The sequence below is a fragment of the Carettochelys insculpta genome, chromosome 2 (genome assembly GCF_033958435.1).
Source record: "Carettochelys insculpta isolate YL-2023 chromosome 2, ASM3395843v1, whole genome shotgun sequence".
Classification (NCBI taxonomy): Eukaryota; Metazoa; Chordata; order Testudines; family Carettochelyidae; genus Carettochelys; species Carettochelys insculpta.
This window is the reverse complement of record NC_134138.1, coordinates 205370354-205388127: the sequence shown is the minus strand read 5'-3', so window position 1 is coordinate 205388127 and position 17774 is coordinate 205370354. Positions and strand designations below refer to the sequence as shown.

Here is a 17774-nt window from a genome sequence, read left to right as displayed (position 1 = left end):
GCCCGCCAGCCACGTGGTGTGGCAGGGAAGTCCTAGGAAATTTAAATGGCCAGGGAGTAATGTGATAATATTAAGGGGGAAAACTTCAAAACTTCCCATGCTTCTTCTAGGCTGACAAAAGAGACATCAGCCTCCTAAGAATAACAGAGTAAAAAAGAAAATATGCTCATACTGTGTGAACACAGGGCTGGAAAATTTGACAGAATGTTGTGTGGTGCCATGTCGTCAGATTACTCTGGTTGGTGGTTTGGCATGGTAAGGTGTGCTATTGTGGAAGCCACAATAAATCAGGCCTCCCCAAAAAAATAAAAGAGTAGCTGGCTGAGATCTTTACAGAGATCTCCAAAAAGGATAAGCACTTCATCCCCAGAAATATTAACAAGCTGTTTTAAGGGGCATAAATCCATCATGGCTGACCCTCAACCTGCTTGTAGCAGCGTAAAAAATACACTCAACAGAAGTAAACCTATACCCCAACCCAGCCGCAAACCACTCGTAGCATTCTAAAAAAAAAGTATATACTCACCAGAAGAGCCCTCTTCAACATTGCTGGAACCCAGAGCATCAGGTGCCAATAGGGAACTGGCTCCAGGATGACGAATAACTCCAGGCTGTCAGGATCAGCTTCCTTGGGCATCCACTGAGTGACAATGTTCTCTTCTTCATCGGCCTTGGCCTCCTCCTTACCCTCTCAGCTCTCATCAAAAACCTGAGGACAGTCTCCTGAGATGTCCATGCTACCCTCGGGGAGCATGGTTGGGTCTCTCCCAAGAATGGTGTGGAACTGCTCATAAAAGAGGCATATTTTGGGAGATGTCACAGATATCCCACTGGCTTCTCTCACCCTCTGATATGACTGCCTAAGCTCCTTGATTTGGACCTGGCATTGCTGAGCATCCTTGCTGTACCCTTTCTACATCATGCCCTGGGAAATCATCACATATGTCCTCATTTCTTTTGCTGGCTTGCAGTCCACTCAGCACAGATTTATCATCCCACATGAAAGGAGTTCTGTGATCTTGTTATGGCTCCATGCTGGGGCTCTTTTGTGAGCCAGAGAACTCAGACCAGAACTAGAACCCTGGGAACTCATGGTGGCTAGGTGGAATGGCTGCTGAGGTGTGCTATCCATCCTGGTCAGAAATAAAATTAATTCAAATATCCAGGCTTCCTGTTACCTGCTTCCTGGAGAGCAGCAGGGGTGAAAGCTGCCAGAACGGACACCTGTACAGTATCTCTGGAAGCCAATAAAACTGATTTAAAATAATGCTATTTCCACACTAGCATTCATTTGACCTTTTAAATTCGAACTTGGTGTTTCCACTGCATAGGAGGGGCAGGATGAGAAAGTCGACTTTAGCATCCCTTAACAATCGACCTACTGGTGTTTGCAGTGAAGACAGTCACATTGTAAAATTGAGCTAAGTGCCTTAAAATCGACTTTAGCACGTAGTGTAGACATAGACTGCTTCTACACTCGCCCCCTCTTGTTGGAGTGGGCATGGTAATGAGGCAATTTGAAGCAGGCTAATGAGACACTAACATGTATATTTAGCATGTCATTAGCATAATAGTGGCCGCGCAAATTGCAAAGTGCAGACTTCGAATTGCAGCTTGACAGTGTAGAAGAGGGCAGCTTCAAAATAAGCACCCCACTTCAACATTCTCTTACTCCCACGAAACCAGGTGGGAAGAAGGGAATCACAGAATCATAGGGCTGGAAGAGACATCAGGAGGTCTTCAAGTCCTGCCCGGTGTTTCAAGAAGGATCAACTCCAACTAAGTCATCCCAGACAGGACTTTGTGAAGTCAGGACTTAAAAACCTCTAAGGATGGAGATTCCACCACCTCTCTCGGTAAAGCATTCCAGTGCTTCACCATCCTCCTGGTGAAGTAGTTTTTCCTAATATGCAACCTACTCCTCTCCTTCTGTAACTTCAGACCATTGATCCTCAGTCTGCCATCTGTCATCACTGAGAACAGTTTCTCTCCATCCTCTTTAGAGCTCCCCTTCAGGAAGTTGAAAGCTTCCATTAAATCACCCCTCAATCTTCTCTTCTGCAAACTAAATAAGCCCAAATCTCTCAGCCTATCCTCATAGGTCATGTGCTCCAGCCCCTTAGCCATTTTCGTTGCCCTCCCCTGAACCTGCTCCAGCACATCCACATCCTTTCTATACTAGGGGGTCTGAAACTGGACACAATACTCCAGATGTGGCCGCACCAGTGCTGAATAGAGGGGAACAACAACTTCTCTAGATCTGCTCAAAATGCTCCTCCCAGTGCACCACAATATGCCATTAGTCTTGGCTACAAGGGCACACTGTTTATTCATATCCAGCCATTCATGCACCATTACCCCTAGGTCCCTTTCTTTTATACTGCTGCTTAGCCAGTTGGCCCCCAGCCTATAACACCACTTGGGATTCTTCCGTCCCAAGTGCAGGACTCTACACTTCTCCTTGTTGAACCTCATCAGATTTCTTTTGGCCCAATCCTCCAATTTATCCAGGTCGCTCTGGATCCTACCTCTACCCTCCAACTTATCTACCTCCCCCACAGCTTAGTGTCATCTGCAAACATGCTGAGGGTGAAATCCAGGTCAGTAATAAAGATCATCCAGGTCCTTAATAAAGAAGTTGAACACCACCAGCCCCAGAATCAAGCCTTGGGGCACTTCACTTGAAACCAACCCCCATCCAGATATAAGCCATTGACCACTACCTGTTGGGCCCGACTGTCAAACCATACATCCTTTACTTACGGGCAAGAATGTTGTGGGAGACTGTATCAAAAGCTTCATTGAAGTCAAGGTATATCGAATGCCGACGTTGGTTGCTTATTTTGAAGTCACCCACATCTACACTGTCAATCTGCATTTCAAAGTCTGCACTTCGAAATTTGCGTGGCCCCCATTATGCTAATGAGGCACTGAATATGCACATTAGCACCTTATTAGCCTTTCTTCAAATTGCCTCATTACCATGCCCCCCTCTGATGGGAGCGGATGAGTGTAGAAACAGCCAAAGCCTAAGTCCAGACCTTTTGACACTGTAGCTGACACAGTATGCAGACCCTTGAATGGGTGGGAAACCTTGTCTTGGGGTTCCCTGCATTTTCATAGTTGGTAGTCCCAGGCCTTTGCATTATTCTGTTTATATTCAGCAAAGCTTTACTTTGGTTCCATTGCTAATGCTTTCCAGGTGAACTTGCCAGTCACTGGTGGTGTTTTTCTGAATTCCTTCTTTATTTTTAAGGGATTACAAGGAGTAGTGGATGAACTTCAGAAGGCTCAAAGTTTTGGTATAATAAGCACTCAAAAGTCTTCTCCACATTTGTGTTCACAGAGTTGTTTGGAAATGTCACAAGAGGAAAGTTCTCACAATATTTCCATTATTTCCTCCCTCCACAATATGGCCAGAGACAGCACAGAAAAGGGTCTCTCACTGTGTTTTGGATTTTTTTCTATCTCCATCTAAAATAACAAAGCACTGAAGTGCACAAAAATGAAAATCCATATTTTGAACCTGCAAACGTAGCCAGTTTTTCAATTTCAATTACTTCTTCCCTGAGACTGAAACTGAAGGCACGCAGCAATATTCACCAGAGAATTTTTTTTGTTATGGTCACATTTTTTTAGTATTTTTTTTAAAAGGTTAACCAGGACTTTTTTTTCTTCCAATATGCCAGAAGATTTAGTGTGTTCCTCTGTTACTTGGTTTTCTGGTCCCTAATCATACGTCCAATAAGTAATAAAATCTCTATTTTAAAATCTATGATATTCTTTGGTGTCTGGAATGAAATCATGTTTGAAAACATTTTTATCTTGTTTTATACTTAATACCCAGTGGTCACTTTACCACCAGTTTCTTTCAAATCTGGACTTATCAGCCCCACTCATCAGGCCCAATTGAATGTGATGACCTTAGAGTAAGTGGGGATATCTTTGTTGACCTCTGATCCACAAGGTCACCAGGGTCTGAACCAGTCTCAGTTACAAACTAGAGCAGTCTTAGGGCTGCTCTAATTTATGTCAGATTATAATGGTCTGCAAGTGAAATACAACAGTTCAGCATGCTCTTTGGCCCAGATCAAACCTCTGGGATGCAGTGGTGTAATGCCCACAGAATTCTCAGTTATCCCTTTAGGGCAGCTTTAAAGTCCATTTATGCAGAGTTGTAGGTGAGGATGAAACCCACTAATGGAAAGAAAGACAATAATGTACTGGATAACCACCAAAGAATATTTTTCTGTATCAGTATCTGATTTTTAAATGCTACAGCTTTGAAACTTTACTGCTCTAATGAAATCAATGCAGAATGTCTGTATAGCAAAATAAGGTTTAAAACAGGAATGTATCTAATGTAGTCAGTCTATAAATAAGGTACTACCTTTTAGAAAGCAAGTCATATTCATGTAATATCACCAGCAAGTTTTCTACAATGGCAAGCTCACTGATCTTCTCCCTACATTCTGGGCTACAAATGGAACATTCTTAGACATTTATGTAAAATAAAATTATATGAAAACCAAATGTCTTATTTCTATTTAACTCTTCACCTTTTTCATATCATCATTCATTGCTTTAGCTGCCTGTATTTTCTTATTCCTACACTAACGATATCACATTGCATATAAAGGTTTAAAAATACAAAAAAATTAGCTGGTTCCACACTGACACTAAAAAAGTATATTCTTATTTTTTATAATGCACATTTTAAGGAAACATTAACAATGTAAATGGGGAAAAAAGCTTAAATATTCATATATGCTTAGAAAATTAACTTTAAAAAAATAGCTACAAAAGTGGAGACTTAATTTTTTTTATTAAGCAAACATCATGTATTCGTATTTTCAGGATATTCTCTGTTTCACATATCCCATGTAAGTATAAATAAAAGTAGCTTATATGACGAATACTCAAGGGAAGTTGCAAATTAAAAGTGAATACATGAATTTACAGGGTACTGTAATCAACAAAGTCTTGAACGCTAAAAGACTGTAAACATCTAGGGTAGGATCTACTGGTAAATGTTGGAGCCTGTGACAGGTGACCCAGACTGGTTTGGGCAAGAAGTTATCCCATGCTGGCACATCAGCTGCCCCTCCCCTCACTGCTGTGCTTCTCCTGACCTCTGCTTTGGAGCTGCCCATCTCCCTCAGGAGCCTCCCGCTTGCTCTGAATGGTGGTGGAGACAGAGAAAGGGGGCACAGGTGTCAAGGTGTCTCCCTTCATTCACCTCTGTACCCCCCACCTCAATAAAGAGGTGGACACAATGGGGTGCAGGATGGGAGGAGCTTGCTGACAGCTGCTCCTCTATCTGTATATGCTCACAAATGAGAATCTGTCACTTGCTGTGTGTCTGTCTGTTACTCTCACACTTTCACATCCACCTCCCATCCCAACACACACTGTGTTTCTTCTTTCACCATGTGTTCCTTTAGGTTTCTGACTGGTCTATCCATTTCATAATTTTTATTTCGCTCTTCGAGTAGTGAGTTCTAAAATGCTCAACCTGTTGTAGCTCGGAGTAATTATCTCTATAGAAACTTTTTGTATGTATCTAGTTTCTTTGTTTCTACTGGTGGCAGTCCCGGCAACAGGGAGCAAATGGGACAGCTGCCCATGGGCCCAGCATTTCAAAGGGCCCCAGTGCTCCAGCCACCTCTGCTGCTGAAATAGCAGTGGCAGCCAGAGTTCTGGGCCCCTTTGAAACACCTGAAGTGCTGTGCCAATGCTCTGCATGCAGCTCTGAATGCACTGGGGGGGGCAGGGCTGACTGCCCTAAGCCCCATCCCTTCTACCCTTTCACCTGCCCCTTCCAGGGGTGGGGAACTAGGCCCCCTCTCTCACCTTGCCCCGAGGCCCACGGCTGCTGTCAGCACCGCTGACTGATGGTATACATCTGCACATTACCACTATATTGGTGCACGTAACAAAATTCATTCCCTCTAATTTTTTTCATCCATGTGTGTAACACTGGCCAGGATTTGCCCGGAATTTAGCTTGATCTCCTGAAGCCAAATCAGGAGATCACCACTAATCATCCTGCAGTGCAGCAGGGCTAAGGCAGACTCCCCCCATGCCTGCCCAAGAGGTGTTCCGGGAAGCAGCTGAACATCCCTGCAACCCTTCGGGGAGGCAAGCTGGGGGGTCTGCACACATTGCCCTTGTGTGCAGGCACCATACTGGTGGCCTTCACTGACTGGGAATGGGGAAACACAGCCAATGGGAGGTATGGGAATGGTGATCAGAGACATCTACATCCTCACAGGAGCTGCTGCTGGACATGCCAGCCACTTTCAGGAGTGGTGCAGCGCCAGAGTGAGGGTAAGCCTGATTTAGCCACTGCCCAGAATCCTCCTGAGGTAGGCCATGCCCAGCTGGAGCCCACATCCTGAACTCTTGCCTCAGCCCTGAGCTCCTCCTGCACCCGAACTCCCTCAAAGGGCTTCCCTGAGCCACCTTCCACAACTTAACCCCCTTTCCCAGACTGCCTGGAGCTCCCCCAACCCCCATAGCCTCTGAACACCTTGGCTGAAGACTTGAACCTGAACCCCAACTGTCCGCCTCAAACTGGTGAAAATGAGTGGTGTGGTAAGGAGGGAGATGTAGTCAGCAGGTCAGGGCCTTGGAGAAGGAGGTGGGGTATTTGGCTTTGTGGTAGATCCTGGATTGCAGTTAATTTCCAAAAAGTGATCTGATGCTTAAAAAGTTTGGAGACCACTGTTCTAGACCCTGACTCTGGAAAGTATATGTATTCAGAACAACCTTTACCTACGTGCTTAAGTGCTACTGACTTCAATGTTTGAAGTTATGCACTTCATTCTCTCCAGAATCAGTGTCCTAAATTGAAATACCTGCTTACCCATTATATAGGATGTTCTTTTTAGATAAAATTAAGAACCTTTAACATTATTTAAAAGAGTATTAAAGAATATTCAAGTCAGAGAAAATCAGTTTTAAATGACCATAAGGAAGAGAAAAATGTTCACATGTACTTATAGAGGCTGAGTTAATTGAAAGTGGCCTAATTATTCTGACAAGAATAACAGCATTTTTGGAAACCTGATGAAGACAATCATGGATTTAAGAAAAGCACAGTCAACCTTTATCTTCACTAGTAGGGATCTGGAATAAGAATTCTTCTGGATTTGCACTTAGGTGATGTCTACACAAACACTTATGCCAGCAAAACTTTTGTTGCTTAGAGGTGTGAAAAAATACTCTCACAGGCTATGTCTACACTACAAAATAACTACTCAAAGCACGTGGTCCGTCAACGTCGAAGTAAAACATCTACGTATGAATAGCCCCTACTTCGAAGTAAGGGGCCAGGATATGATGCATACAGGGGTCGCATGGCCAACAAGCCCTTCCAGGCTCACAGTCAGCTGCCCCCTTAAAGAGCCCATCCCAACACCCCCACCCTGTATGTGCTCAAGCCTGCCAGGCTGCACATATCAGGGCAGACTGTGTGCTGGGGAGCAGAGCTGCACACCATGCCTGCCCAGATGCTCCCCGAAGAGGATCTACTCACCATCACGGCTAGCCTGCTGGCCACGCTGCTTGTCATGCTCTTCCAGCAGCACGGCCATGGTGCCTGCATGGGCCCCATCCTCAAGACCCTGGCCAGGGTCCCGCTGCCCCTCACCCAGGCCCCCCCGATCCAGCACCGATGAGCCTTTGCCACCAGCACCAAGTGGCAGGACCGGCTGGTGTTGGGGGTCTGGGATGATGAGTGGTGGCTGAGGAATTCGTGCATGACCCAGCAGACATTCTAGGACCTCTGCCACTGGCTTGCCCTAGTCCTCCAGTGCTCCTAGAGCAAAAGAGGGTGGCCACCCCCAACAGCCACTGGTCTGTCAGCCACCAATTCGGAGTCCTCAAGGCCACCGTCAGAGCGGTGCTGATAGAGATAAGCTTGGCCCATACCACAGACCCACCCTGGGGAGGGGGCTACTGGGCAAGGAAAAGGGCAGCCTCCTGGTCTGGCATTTGTGGATGTGTCTTCCTTCCTCCCCTAACACCCACCTGCCCACCGCAGGTCGTCTAAGCCATCAACAGTGCTCTTGTGACCCATTGTCACTCTCAGGGACCTGGATGCCGCCCATGCCGGGTTCTTGGAGCTGGGGTTCCCCAATTGTTTTGGAGCCCTGGACAGGACGCACACGGCAATCCAGGCCTCAGATCACAGCGGGGGCACCTACATTAACAGGAAAGAGTACCACTCGGTGGTACTCCAGGCCCTGGTGGATGTGAGGGGCCATTCCATGAACATGTGCGTGAGGTGGCCTGGCAGGGCCCATGATGCCCAGGTGTTCCAGAATTCATGGTTGGGACACCAAATGCAGGAGGGCACTTATGTCTCCCCATGGAGCTCCCGCTCAGGGACATCACGATGTTCCCCTGTATCACGGCTGATGTCGCGTACCCACTGCACTCGTGTCTCACGTGGCCCTATACCAGACACATCACCCCAGCCCAGGACACCTTCAATGGCCACCTCAACCATGCCAGGGGCACAGTAGAGTGAATGTTTGGGAGACTGAAGGGGAGGTTTCACAGCCTTCTCACAAGGCTGGATATCAGCCTCTCAAACATCTTCTTGGTGGTCACCACATGCTGTGCCCTCCACAATCTTGTGGAGGGCATATGAGAGCCCTTCATTCAGGGCTGGGCTGCGGACCCAGGGGCCAGGTATGAGCAGCTGCTTGCTGTCACATGCCACCAGGCCCAGAGGGATGGGGTCAGGGTCTGGGATGCCTTTTACCAGGCTTTTGTCGAGGGCCTGCCCTGACCCTCCCAGCCACACTCTGCACCACAGGACCCGCCCCACTCCCTCATCCCTCATGCTCCCCCACCAAATGCACCCCCTTCTGCTCCCCCCTTCACCGCTCCCTCACCACACACGAGGGACTTGGGGTTAGGGTGGGAACATTACATGTAACTATTGGGGAATAAATGTATTTGACCGAACAAAACAGAGCATGTCTAACCATATACAGTGCACAGGGGGAACACTTCACAGAGGGGAGGGGAGGGCCTGGGTGGGGGAACTGAACTTGGAGGGGGGCTGGGAGGGGAGGGGGCTCTGTTGCCCAGTGCCATGGAGGGCCAGGAGCCATGAGGGGCCACGGCTGCCTGTACCACCCTGAGTCCAGGGTCCCATGCAGGGTTGCGATGGGGCCGGGACTACAGGGGGGTAGGGATGGGGAGCATGCCATGGGCTTGGCCTCCACAGGGTGTGCAGCAGGGGGGCCACTGGGGATATGGCAGGTGTGCCCACCCTGGCCAGGAGCCAATGACCCAGCTTGATGCGGGCAGCTGGGGAAAGGTCCGCCATGCGGTGGGCGCCTTCAGGGGTAGGGGGCTGCCAGAGGGGCATCTGCAGATGGGACCCTGGAGGGGGAGGCTGCGGGCCGGGCTGGCGAGGCGGTGGGAGGTTGAGTGAGGTGGGTGGCCAAGGCCTGAGCCATGGTGTCCAGGCTGCTAGCCAGCCACAGCTCCTGCTCCATCGCCAGCCAGTCCCGAAGCACACTGGTCATGTCTCACATTACCGCCCAGCTGGCAGCCACCTCCTCATCCCACCAGAGCCCCAGGGAGTGAGGAGGTCCTTCAACTCCTCCTCAGAACAGGAGGGTCCCCTTCTGGCATGTCCCTTGCCTGGGCACTGCGAGCCCTTGGACTCATCATCCAGGGACTCTGAGAGGACTGGGGGGTCCTGCCATGGTGGCCAGGGGTGCGGACGCTGACAAGTGTGTTGAGCAGGGGCAGTCCAACTGGGAGCTTGTGCTGCCCCTGCTTGTGGCATGCTCTCAGCTTCCTGCCTGGGGTTGCCGGGGAGATGATTCCTGTTGAGCAGCTGGCAGGGACCATAGAGCCCTGCCTGGGCTAGCCAGAGTGTCTCCATGCTCGGGGGAGGCTGCCGCCATGGTGAACCCCTTACTTTGAAGTAGTGAGTGCAGAACATCTACACACACCCTACTTCAAAGTTAAACTTAGAACCAGGGCACTACTCCATTCCAGGGAATGGAGTAGCGACTTCAAAGTTAGCCTCCCTTACTTTGAAGTTAACTGCAAAGTACTGAAAAGCATGCACAGATGCTCTGCAGACTACTCTGAAGTAGCCCCTTACTTCGAAGTTAACTTTGAAGTTATTTTGTAGTGTAGACGCAGCCACAGTGACATATGTTTCAACAGCATAAGCAACTGTGTGTGTAGCTCTATGTCAGTGGGAGATGCTCTCTAGCCACTTATGAAGCTGGTTTTATGATGCCTGTGTCAATCAGAGAACTCTCTTCCTGTCGGCATAACATGGTGAAACAAAGGTTTTTACAATGGCTCAGTTGTATTGATACAGATCTGCAACTGTAAACTTTTAAGCACAGACATGACCTTAATTAACCAGAGAACGTGAATGTTCTTTTTGGGATGGAAAATTCTGGTCTTTGCAGATTGGATCTGTTCAGTAGTATTTGAAAATGAACTACCTTTTGACATCAGGTTAAAGATTCAGACAAGATAACCTTATTTCACTTTTAGCATAAAATTAAATGGAAGACAAAAATATCTAGATATTATAATTCTGATTACCTCTGTGTGCTTTTAAAGGGAGAATGCATACCAAAATACTTTTCAAATCACTTCTGGTTTGACAGAAGAGAAGAGAGATTCTGGAAAAGTCTTAATGAGGACTTCTCACAAAAATTGCGTTTGTTTTCTACTCTTTTTCTTTTCTCTCTGCATGGAAAATCTCTTTATAGCATAAAGTTATTCTTCAAGTTTGGGAAGCAACAGAATGATAAGGGAGAACATCAACTCCATGGCTTACATAGGAACTGCAGAATGGGACTGTTTAGTCCCAACTTCTCCAAGTGCTCCACAAAGACATAGGGTGCGCCTTGAATGATTAAGGGCTTGATTTGTTTTTAAATAACTGGAAAAAAATAAGGTCCTGATTCTGCAAATGCTTACAGATGTACTTTTAAATTGTGAACAGTCCCATGGGCTTCAATGTAAAGTTAAAGTGTGGTGCTGGTAAATCAAGCACCAGCTCTGGTTAATGCTCTAAGCATTAGTTAAGAACCGACAAACTCATAGTTGCAGACTAGACCAGATCGCTTATGAGTTAGTGTTGCTCAAAATAGGTACACTAATAGTCTGAGAAAAGTGTTTTAATGCTTAGAATCTACAGAACAGTTGTAAATTGCTGCATGCACTCGTCTTATTTGTAAGTTTTATATTCATGCCATAAGGAAATATGTAACTTTTGCTTTATGACTTTGAAAATGTTTTCTTTCAACAGATGATACCAGACAGGAAGAGTGCTTCCCCCACAGGTTCAGAAGAACAATCACAATGGGATGTGCCATCAAGGAATATCAAGGATTGGTGAATGGCCCAATCAGCCCTTGGAAATGCTACATACCAGGAAGCTAATTCTATAGACTTGGAGGCTGATAAAGTCAAGAAAACAAAGGAACAAGAAAATTTATCATCTCTTTGCTATTTGAACTCTCACAGGGCCAGGGACACTCAAATGAAGTCAGAGATTACCCGTGGTTACCCCAGGGTCTGTCCTGAAAGGCATCTGAACTGAAGAATCACTAGAAATCTGTCACTCTTAGAATTTAGATTGTAACTCATTTGTGTGTATGTGTTTTTCAGGTTAAAGCAAACAATAACTCATTTCTTCATCCTAGTTAGTAAAACCTTAGATGGTTTATTAAGGAATTGGCCACAAGTGCTGGCTTTGATGTAACATCTAGGGTACCAATTAATCTGGAGTAAGTAACTAGAAACAACCTCCGTGTTTTGTGATTTTTGGTATAAGTGGCCAATCGTCATAAAGTCCAGATTGCGTGTATAACAAGACAGACCATCACGGGGTGAGGAACCAACTGCGTGCAGGCTGGCTTGTCTTGATGTGGCCCATGAGGCTTGGGGCTCATCTCCCTGCTATAGGGGCATGAGCTGGTGCAGACACATGGGGGGAGTGCCATGGCTAGAGCAGCAATACTGGCTCTCATTCCTGCAGGGATGGGGACCGGAGACTCGAGCCTTGCAGGTCCAACCCTGCTAGCTGGGGTCAGATAAGGAGTACCTCCTGCATGATGTAAGGAAACACTCCTCTTCTCACTCGCATTGGCTGAATCTCAGCCAGCAAAAGTGGCAGCGGTTGGTTCCCTGCAGCACTCAGAGCCATGTATGCCGCCCCCCGCCCAGCTGTACCAGGTAGGTGCCCCCTATCGTCCACTCCTTCCTGCCCAGACCGCCCACTCCCACCCTGCTCCAGTACCCTCTTCCGGACAACATAGCCCCATTCCTGGCCCAGTCCTGTGCCCTCCCACTAAGGTCCCCCCACCCATCGCACACCTGCACCCTACCTCCCACCAAGATCCAACACCCAATCTCCAGTGCACTTCCACAAGTCCCAACAACCTCCAGCCTCCTCCTGCACTCTCACCCAAACTCCTCATTCCTACCCTCACCTTGATCCTGCATTCCTTTCTAGACCTTTCACCCCCAGCCTGCTCCTACAAACCCTGCCCCTCCAACCCCCAAGCTCACTCCTGCACTACCACCCACTCAGACCCTACACCCCAAACTCACTCCTGCACCCTAACTCCAGCTCAGACCCCACATCCCCATCAGAGCCCACTTCCTCACAGCCCCCTCTCATGCACTGAACCCTCATTTTGGCCCCACCCCAGGCCTATAGGGACCCCACAAAATCTAGTAGACCTAGGCTCTGGGATGCAGCTTGAGGATAGTGAGGATAATGAGGTGAATGTCTTTTTCCTGCTTCTCAGCTGGGAGCCATATCTGTGAGGTTTTAAGGTGTTTTTGTTCTCCTTGCTTGCTGGGGGCTGGTCAATCGGAGTTGGGGGGTTGTGTTTGTTTGTTTTTCTACTAACTTGCACATGGCCCCTGCCTGATTTTTCTGTGAATCGGTGGCCCCCAATCAAATAAGGTTTTTACACTCCTGGACTGGAGAGTCTATGGGACTGTTTGTGACTCCATGGTAAGACTTGTTACAGTGATCCAGAAGTTCACATACATCATTGGCTTGGTGAAACTAATTATAGAATTTACCACCAGTTTTAGGTGTATGCTCTGTTTTTGACACCCTACCATGGGTAGGCACTGACAGCTGTGAGCCACTCCAGACGGCCTAACAATAAATATATGTATATGCTCGTCAGACACAGCCTTTAGCGTATACAGTAACACTCAAGCCCTTGTAAGCATCAGTTTCAATATTTTGGCAAGAGCTGAGACTAATTGCAAACAACCATTATTAAAACTAACTTACCTTTCTGCTAAGCTGGTAAGAGCAAGGAGTGCTCCCAACAGCACATTACTGTCTCTGGCTCCTAGCAAATTTACTAAAGTCTGGAAAATTAGAGATTCAAAAAAGATAAATCTATATAAACAATGTGATTTTCAATTATGATGGTAAAACATGTTTATTTGTTCAGTACAATTTAAATGTTATAAAAATATTCAAAACTAGTGAAGACACAAAACCATCACAGAATGCATGAGTAGCCTTAGAGATTTCAAATATATACATTACAAAAGCTTTTTGCTCTTTTTCCATACTTGCCAGCTTCTAAGGTCAGAAAAGTGTGTTTCTCCTCCACAAGTCAACAGAATCTCAAACAACCCATGCAGGGTAAAGCATCTGCCTTAAAGTATTAAGCCTGGAATCTGCTGCTGTGGGAGAAACTTAGAACCCTGGACGAGGTCCAACAAAGTTAAAAAAGCTTTTTAGTTTGTTTTCAAAATAAGCAGGTTTATAATGTTAAGTTCTCAAGTGTATTCAGTTAATAACTGAGATCTTAAAGTGATTTATGGTTTTAATATTTTTATAAATGCAGTCGTGGTTTTCTAAAACATAACTAGTTTCTCATTTCACTTCTTGTAAGCTTGCCCTACATCACTGACTGCTCTTTCACAAGTAAGTAAAATTGCCTTCATTTTCCAGCAGCAAACTTACACTGTGAAACACTAGTTGCACTAGTACCGATCTCCACATCTTCTAATTTTGAATCCAAACCTACAAATGGATCCAGTAAGTACACATCCCTGCGATTGTGAGGTGCCCCAATGAGTCAAGAGTGTTCCACACAGATCTGTGGGAGGGTATGACGATACTACAATTAAAAATCGGCAGGTTGCCTGTGCCAGCCTAACTCAATCTCATGGTGCTTGGACTAAGGGTCTGTTCAATTGCAGTGGCAATGTTTGGGCTCAGGTTGGAGCCTGAGCCTAGGACCCTTTGACACAGGAAACTCACAGAGTTCATATTGCAACCCAAGCCCAAATGTCTACACTACAATTAAACAGCCCCTTAAGCCCAAACCTTGCAAGCCTGAGTCAGTTGGTACAGGCCTGATGTGGGTTTTAACTGCAGTACAGACATACCATTAGAGACACAACTGTAGGATCAAAGCTTTTGTTTATTGCAGATGTTTTGACACAATTTATATCTTAATAATGTACAGTTTAATAAAGTAAATTTGCTGTTGCCTGTATAGGAACAAACTAATTAATGCAATGAAATGATCCACAATTGGTGTATAAGGCCAATACAAACATCTCAGCCACAAAAATGACAATTCAGATAACGTCAGCGCAGGCTGACAAGTCACAGAACTGATGTCAGCTTATGTCACAACCATTTTGAAGATGGAGAGAGTTTGAGTCACTCTGATCAAATTTAGGAAGCATAAATCATTCACACTGGTAGCTGACTGGTTATAAATGGCAGTTCTTTAAAACCACTTACTTTATGTGCTCCACTGGCTATAACCCATTCTCTTTGATTTTTAACAGCAGAGATTTTTTGAAAAATATCTGTGAAATGAAGGAAATAAATCTCAAATTATTTTTTTTCATTTTATTAATAGAAGAGTAATAAAATAACAGGTCTAAAACACTGGTTAACATGCTGAAATTGGGTACCTTCTTGACATGACATTATTCAATATCTTAATGTACAAAGAGGTGTCATTGCTACTGAAGCAATATTACAGAGGTACAGGAATAAGATCTGCTACTGTGCTGTGCATCTCTCTATTCAAGAACTATTTTCTTTTGCATGACCATGATTGCAAAGTGTCTAACAACCCCAAAATTTCTGAATGACTTGCAAATATTGTAAGCATCTCTCAGTCCGTCACACAAATTTTGCTTCTCATCCATAGGAACATAAGTGTATGTCAGTTACAAGGCTTACATGTCATGTTGACCAATTTGTCTACGTTATGCTGCTCTTCTCCATATCCAAGATATCCACTAGCTACTGTTTCCATATACTGTAAGTGGGACAAAACACAATGTTAACATACTTACACTAAAACCTCTATTTTACAATTTGGGATTGATAAATTCATAAACACAAAAGTTCATAAAACTGAACATCTCAAAATTACAGTAGATACGGTGCAAACATTGCCATACAGTGCAAACTTTAAACTACTGAAAATTGTTCTGCAGTGCACTCAAGGTATCAGAACGTGAAAGGGTACCGAGTGGTTCTTCAGCAACACTTTCATTATGTGATTCTTATTCTTCCATGGAGAAAAATGGTTTGCATAACTGCGCATTTGTAAGATTAGTATTTGTAAAATGGAGGTTCTATTATATATGTTTAAAAGTGCTATGCACAAGCACAGCCTGAAGGTGGTGCACCAGCTTCACAATAGACTATAAACTGCCAGTGCCAAAGGACACTGGAGCAGAGGTTCCAGATCAGGGACTTGTGCACCTTGTCCCTGGGGCTATGCAGAGGTCTCCCAGGAGGTACATCAAATCATCTAGAGATTTGCCTCGTTTTACAATGGGCTACAGGAAAAACACTAGTGAAGTCAGTATAAACTAAACTTTCATGCAGAAAATGACTTTTTTATGCTCCATATATTATACACTGAAATGTAAGAAAAATGTTCGTATTCCAGTTAATTTATTTTACAATTATATGACAAAAAGGAGAAGGTCAGCAATTTTTCAGTAATGGTGTGCTGCACCACATTTGCATTTTGTCTGACTTTGTAAGCAAGCAGTGTTTTAAGTGAAGTGAAACTTGGGGGTCTGCAGGACAAAAAAGACTCCTGAAAGAAGTACAGTAGCCTGGAAAGTGTGTAAGCCACCGCACTTCAGCATTAGGAAGAGATTATACTCTCCATTGTTATGGTAGAAAGTAGCTTTTTTCCATTACAGGTCTGATTATAACAAGTCATTGCTAATTAACTTGAGTTAACTTCCCTCTTCCTGTTTACTACTTTTTAATGAAAGCAAGCTCAGTCAATTCTCTGGAGGTACTGGACTAGTTTTTAAAACATTCTAGTGAATAATTCTACTAAATAAATGGACCTATCAGTTACTGAGCCAACTGTGCAAATAACCCAGCAATAACCTAGTAGGAATTAATTAATCTCCTCTCCAGAATCCTACACCATCCTACTCAGCCCTACCCATCCCCATCGGCACACAGGACAAAAGATGAACTGTGTAGCAGTGGCACTTTTTGCCCCCAACTCTCCTCTTCTCCCCAAGGCCTTGCCCCGTGGCTAGGCTGGAAGCTGTAGCCCTGGCCCAGGAAAGAAAAGCTCAGGAAGTCCAGGCAACTGTGGACGGTTGGTTCTTCAGCTCCCTCAGTTTCTGACTAGGGTTGCCAGGCATCCAGTTTTCAACAGAAAGCAGTGTCCTGATCAGTGTCACTTCCCACAGCTCCCACTGGCGACGAACTCTCACTAAAAGTCAGTGGGACATAGGCACTTAAGAGCCTATGTCACTTCTGAAAACAGGATTTAACTCCTAAGTCACATAGATGGTTTTGAAATTTTACAATAAATTATACGTTTGGTGTGCTGATTCTTCAACTTCCCCAGGCTTTCTCCAACGTAAACATGACAGGTACAGTGATAGTAATGTCCCATGTTTGCCAGTTCACAGATTTATGGGCAACGTGATTTTTACTCCTGATGCAAGGGTAATCTTACTATCACACTCTACCAATATCAGCTAACCTTTGAATAAAAACATAAGGTCCCACTGTGTTAACCATTGTATAAAAACACACAGTCCCATTGCGCTAACCATCGTACAAACACATAACAAGAGAGCTGATGTCCAGAAGACACTGAAATCTAGCGTAAAGCACAGTATCACATTTATGATGTGATAGCTGAAACTGGGTCCCAGCAAACTCATCTCATATGAAGTCACCAAACATCCATTAGATGAGAACAATTTTTAAGTCCTGCTGAACCGGACAGGTGTCAAACTGGTGTCCTACAAGTGAAAGGCTTTATAACATATTAGCCATGCCCCAAAGCATCGAGTTCCACATAAAAGCTAATGTTATAACACCCTATTATAATAGCCAGAACAACAGCTGCTTTCTGGAAAGATAAGTGTATTAAATTATGCTCTGATTTTTCGAACAAAATCTCCTATGCTACTCTCAACTTCACAAATACTCATGAAGTGCGCTCTCATACAGTTAAATGGCAAAGTTCCTATTAACCAAAGTACAGGTTAGATCCTCGATAGTCTGGACTTCTGTTATCCATCAATGTCTGTGGCATCCCCATAGGTGTTCCTGGGCTGGAGCACGCACATGGAAAAGCCAGGCCCTGCCCTCCCAGAGCTTCTGGAGCACTGCAAATAGCTTATTTGTAGCACTCAAGCTCAGGAAGCAGAGAGGGAGGGATGGGAGGATGCTCAAAGGAAGAGGGTGGCTGCAGAGCACCATGGCTGGC

The 17774-nt window shown here is 45.3% G+C and overlaps 1 protein-coding gene across 7 annotated transcripts in view; it reads right to left on the bottom strand.

Moving 5' to 3' along the window:
- NEK10 (NIMA related kinase 10) overlaps window positions 1-17774 on the bottom strand; it is a 244257-nt gene that overhangs the window by 195179 nt on the left and 31304 nt on the right. For 5 of the 7 annotated variants that reach the window (XM_074984426.1, XM_074984427.1, XM_074984430.1 and 2 more), the window contains exons 8-11: window positions 15248-15326; window positions 14798-14865; window positions 13319-13398; window positions 4391-4477 (exon numbers count right to left, since the gene is read on the bottom strand). In XM_074984426.1, the coding sequence (XP_074840527.1) occupies window positions 4391-4477; window positions 13319-13398; window positions 14798-14865; window positions 15248-15326 (314 nt within the window). The remainder of the gene's footprint in view (window positions 1-4390; window positions 4478-13318; window positions 13399-14797; window positions 14866-15247; window positions 15327-17774) is intronic. The other 2 variants (XM_074984429.1, XM_074984433.1) reach the window with 1 other exon arrangement.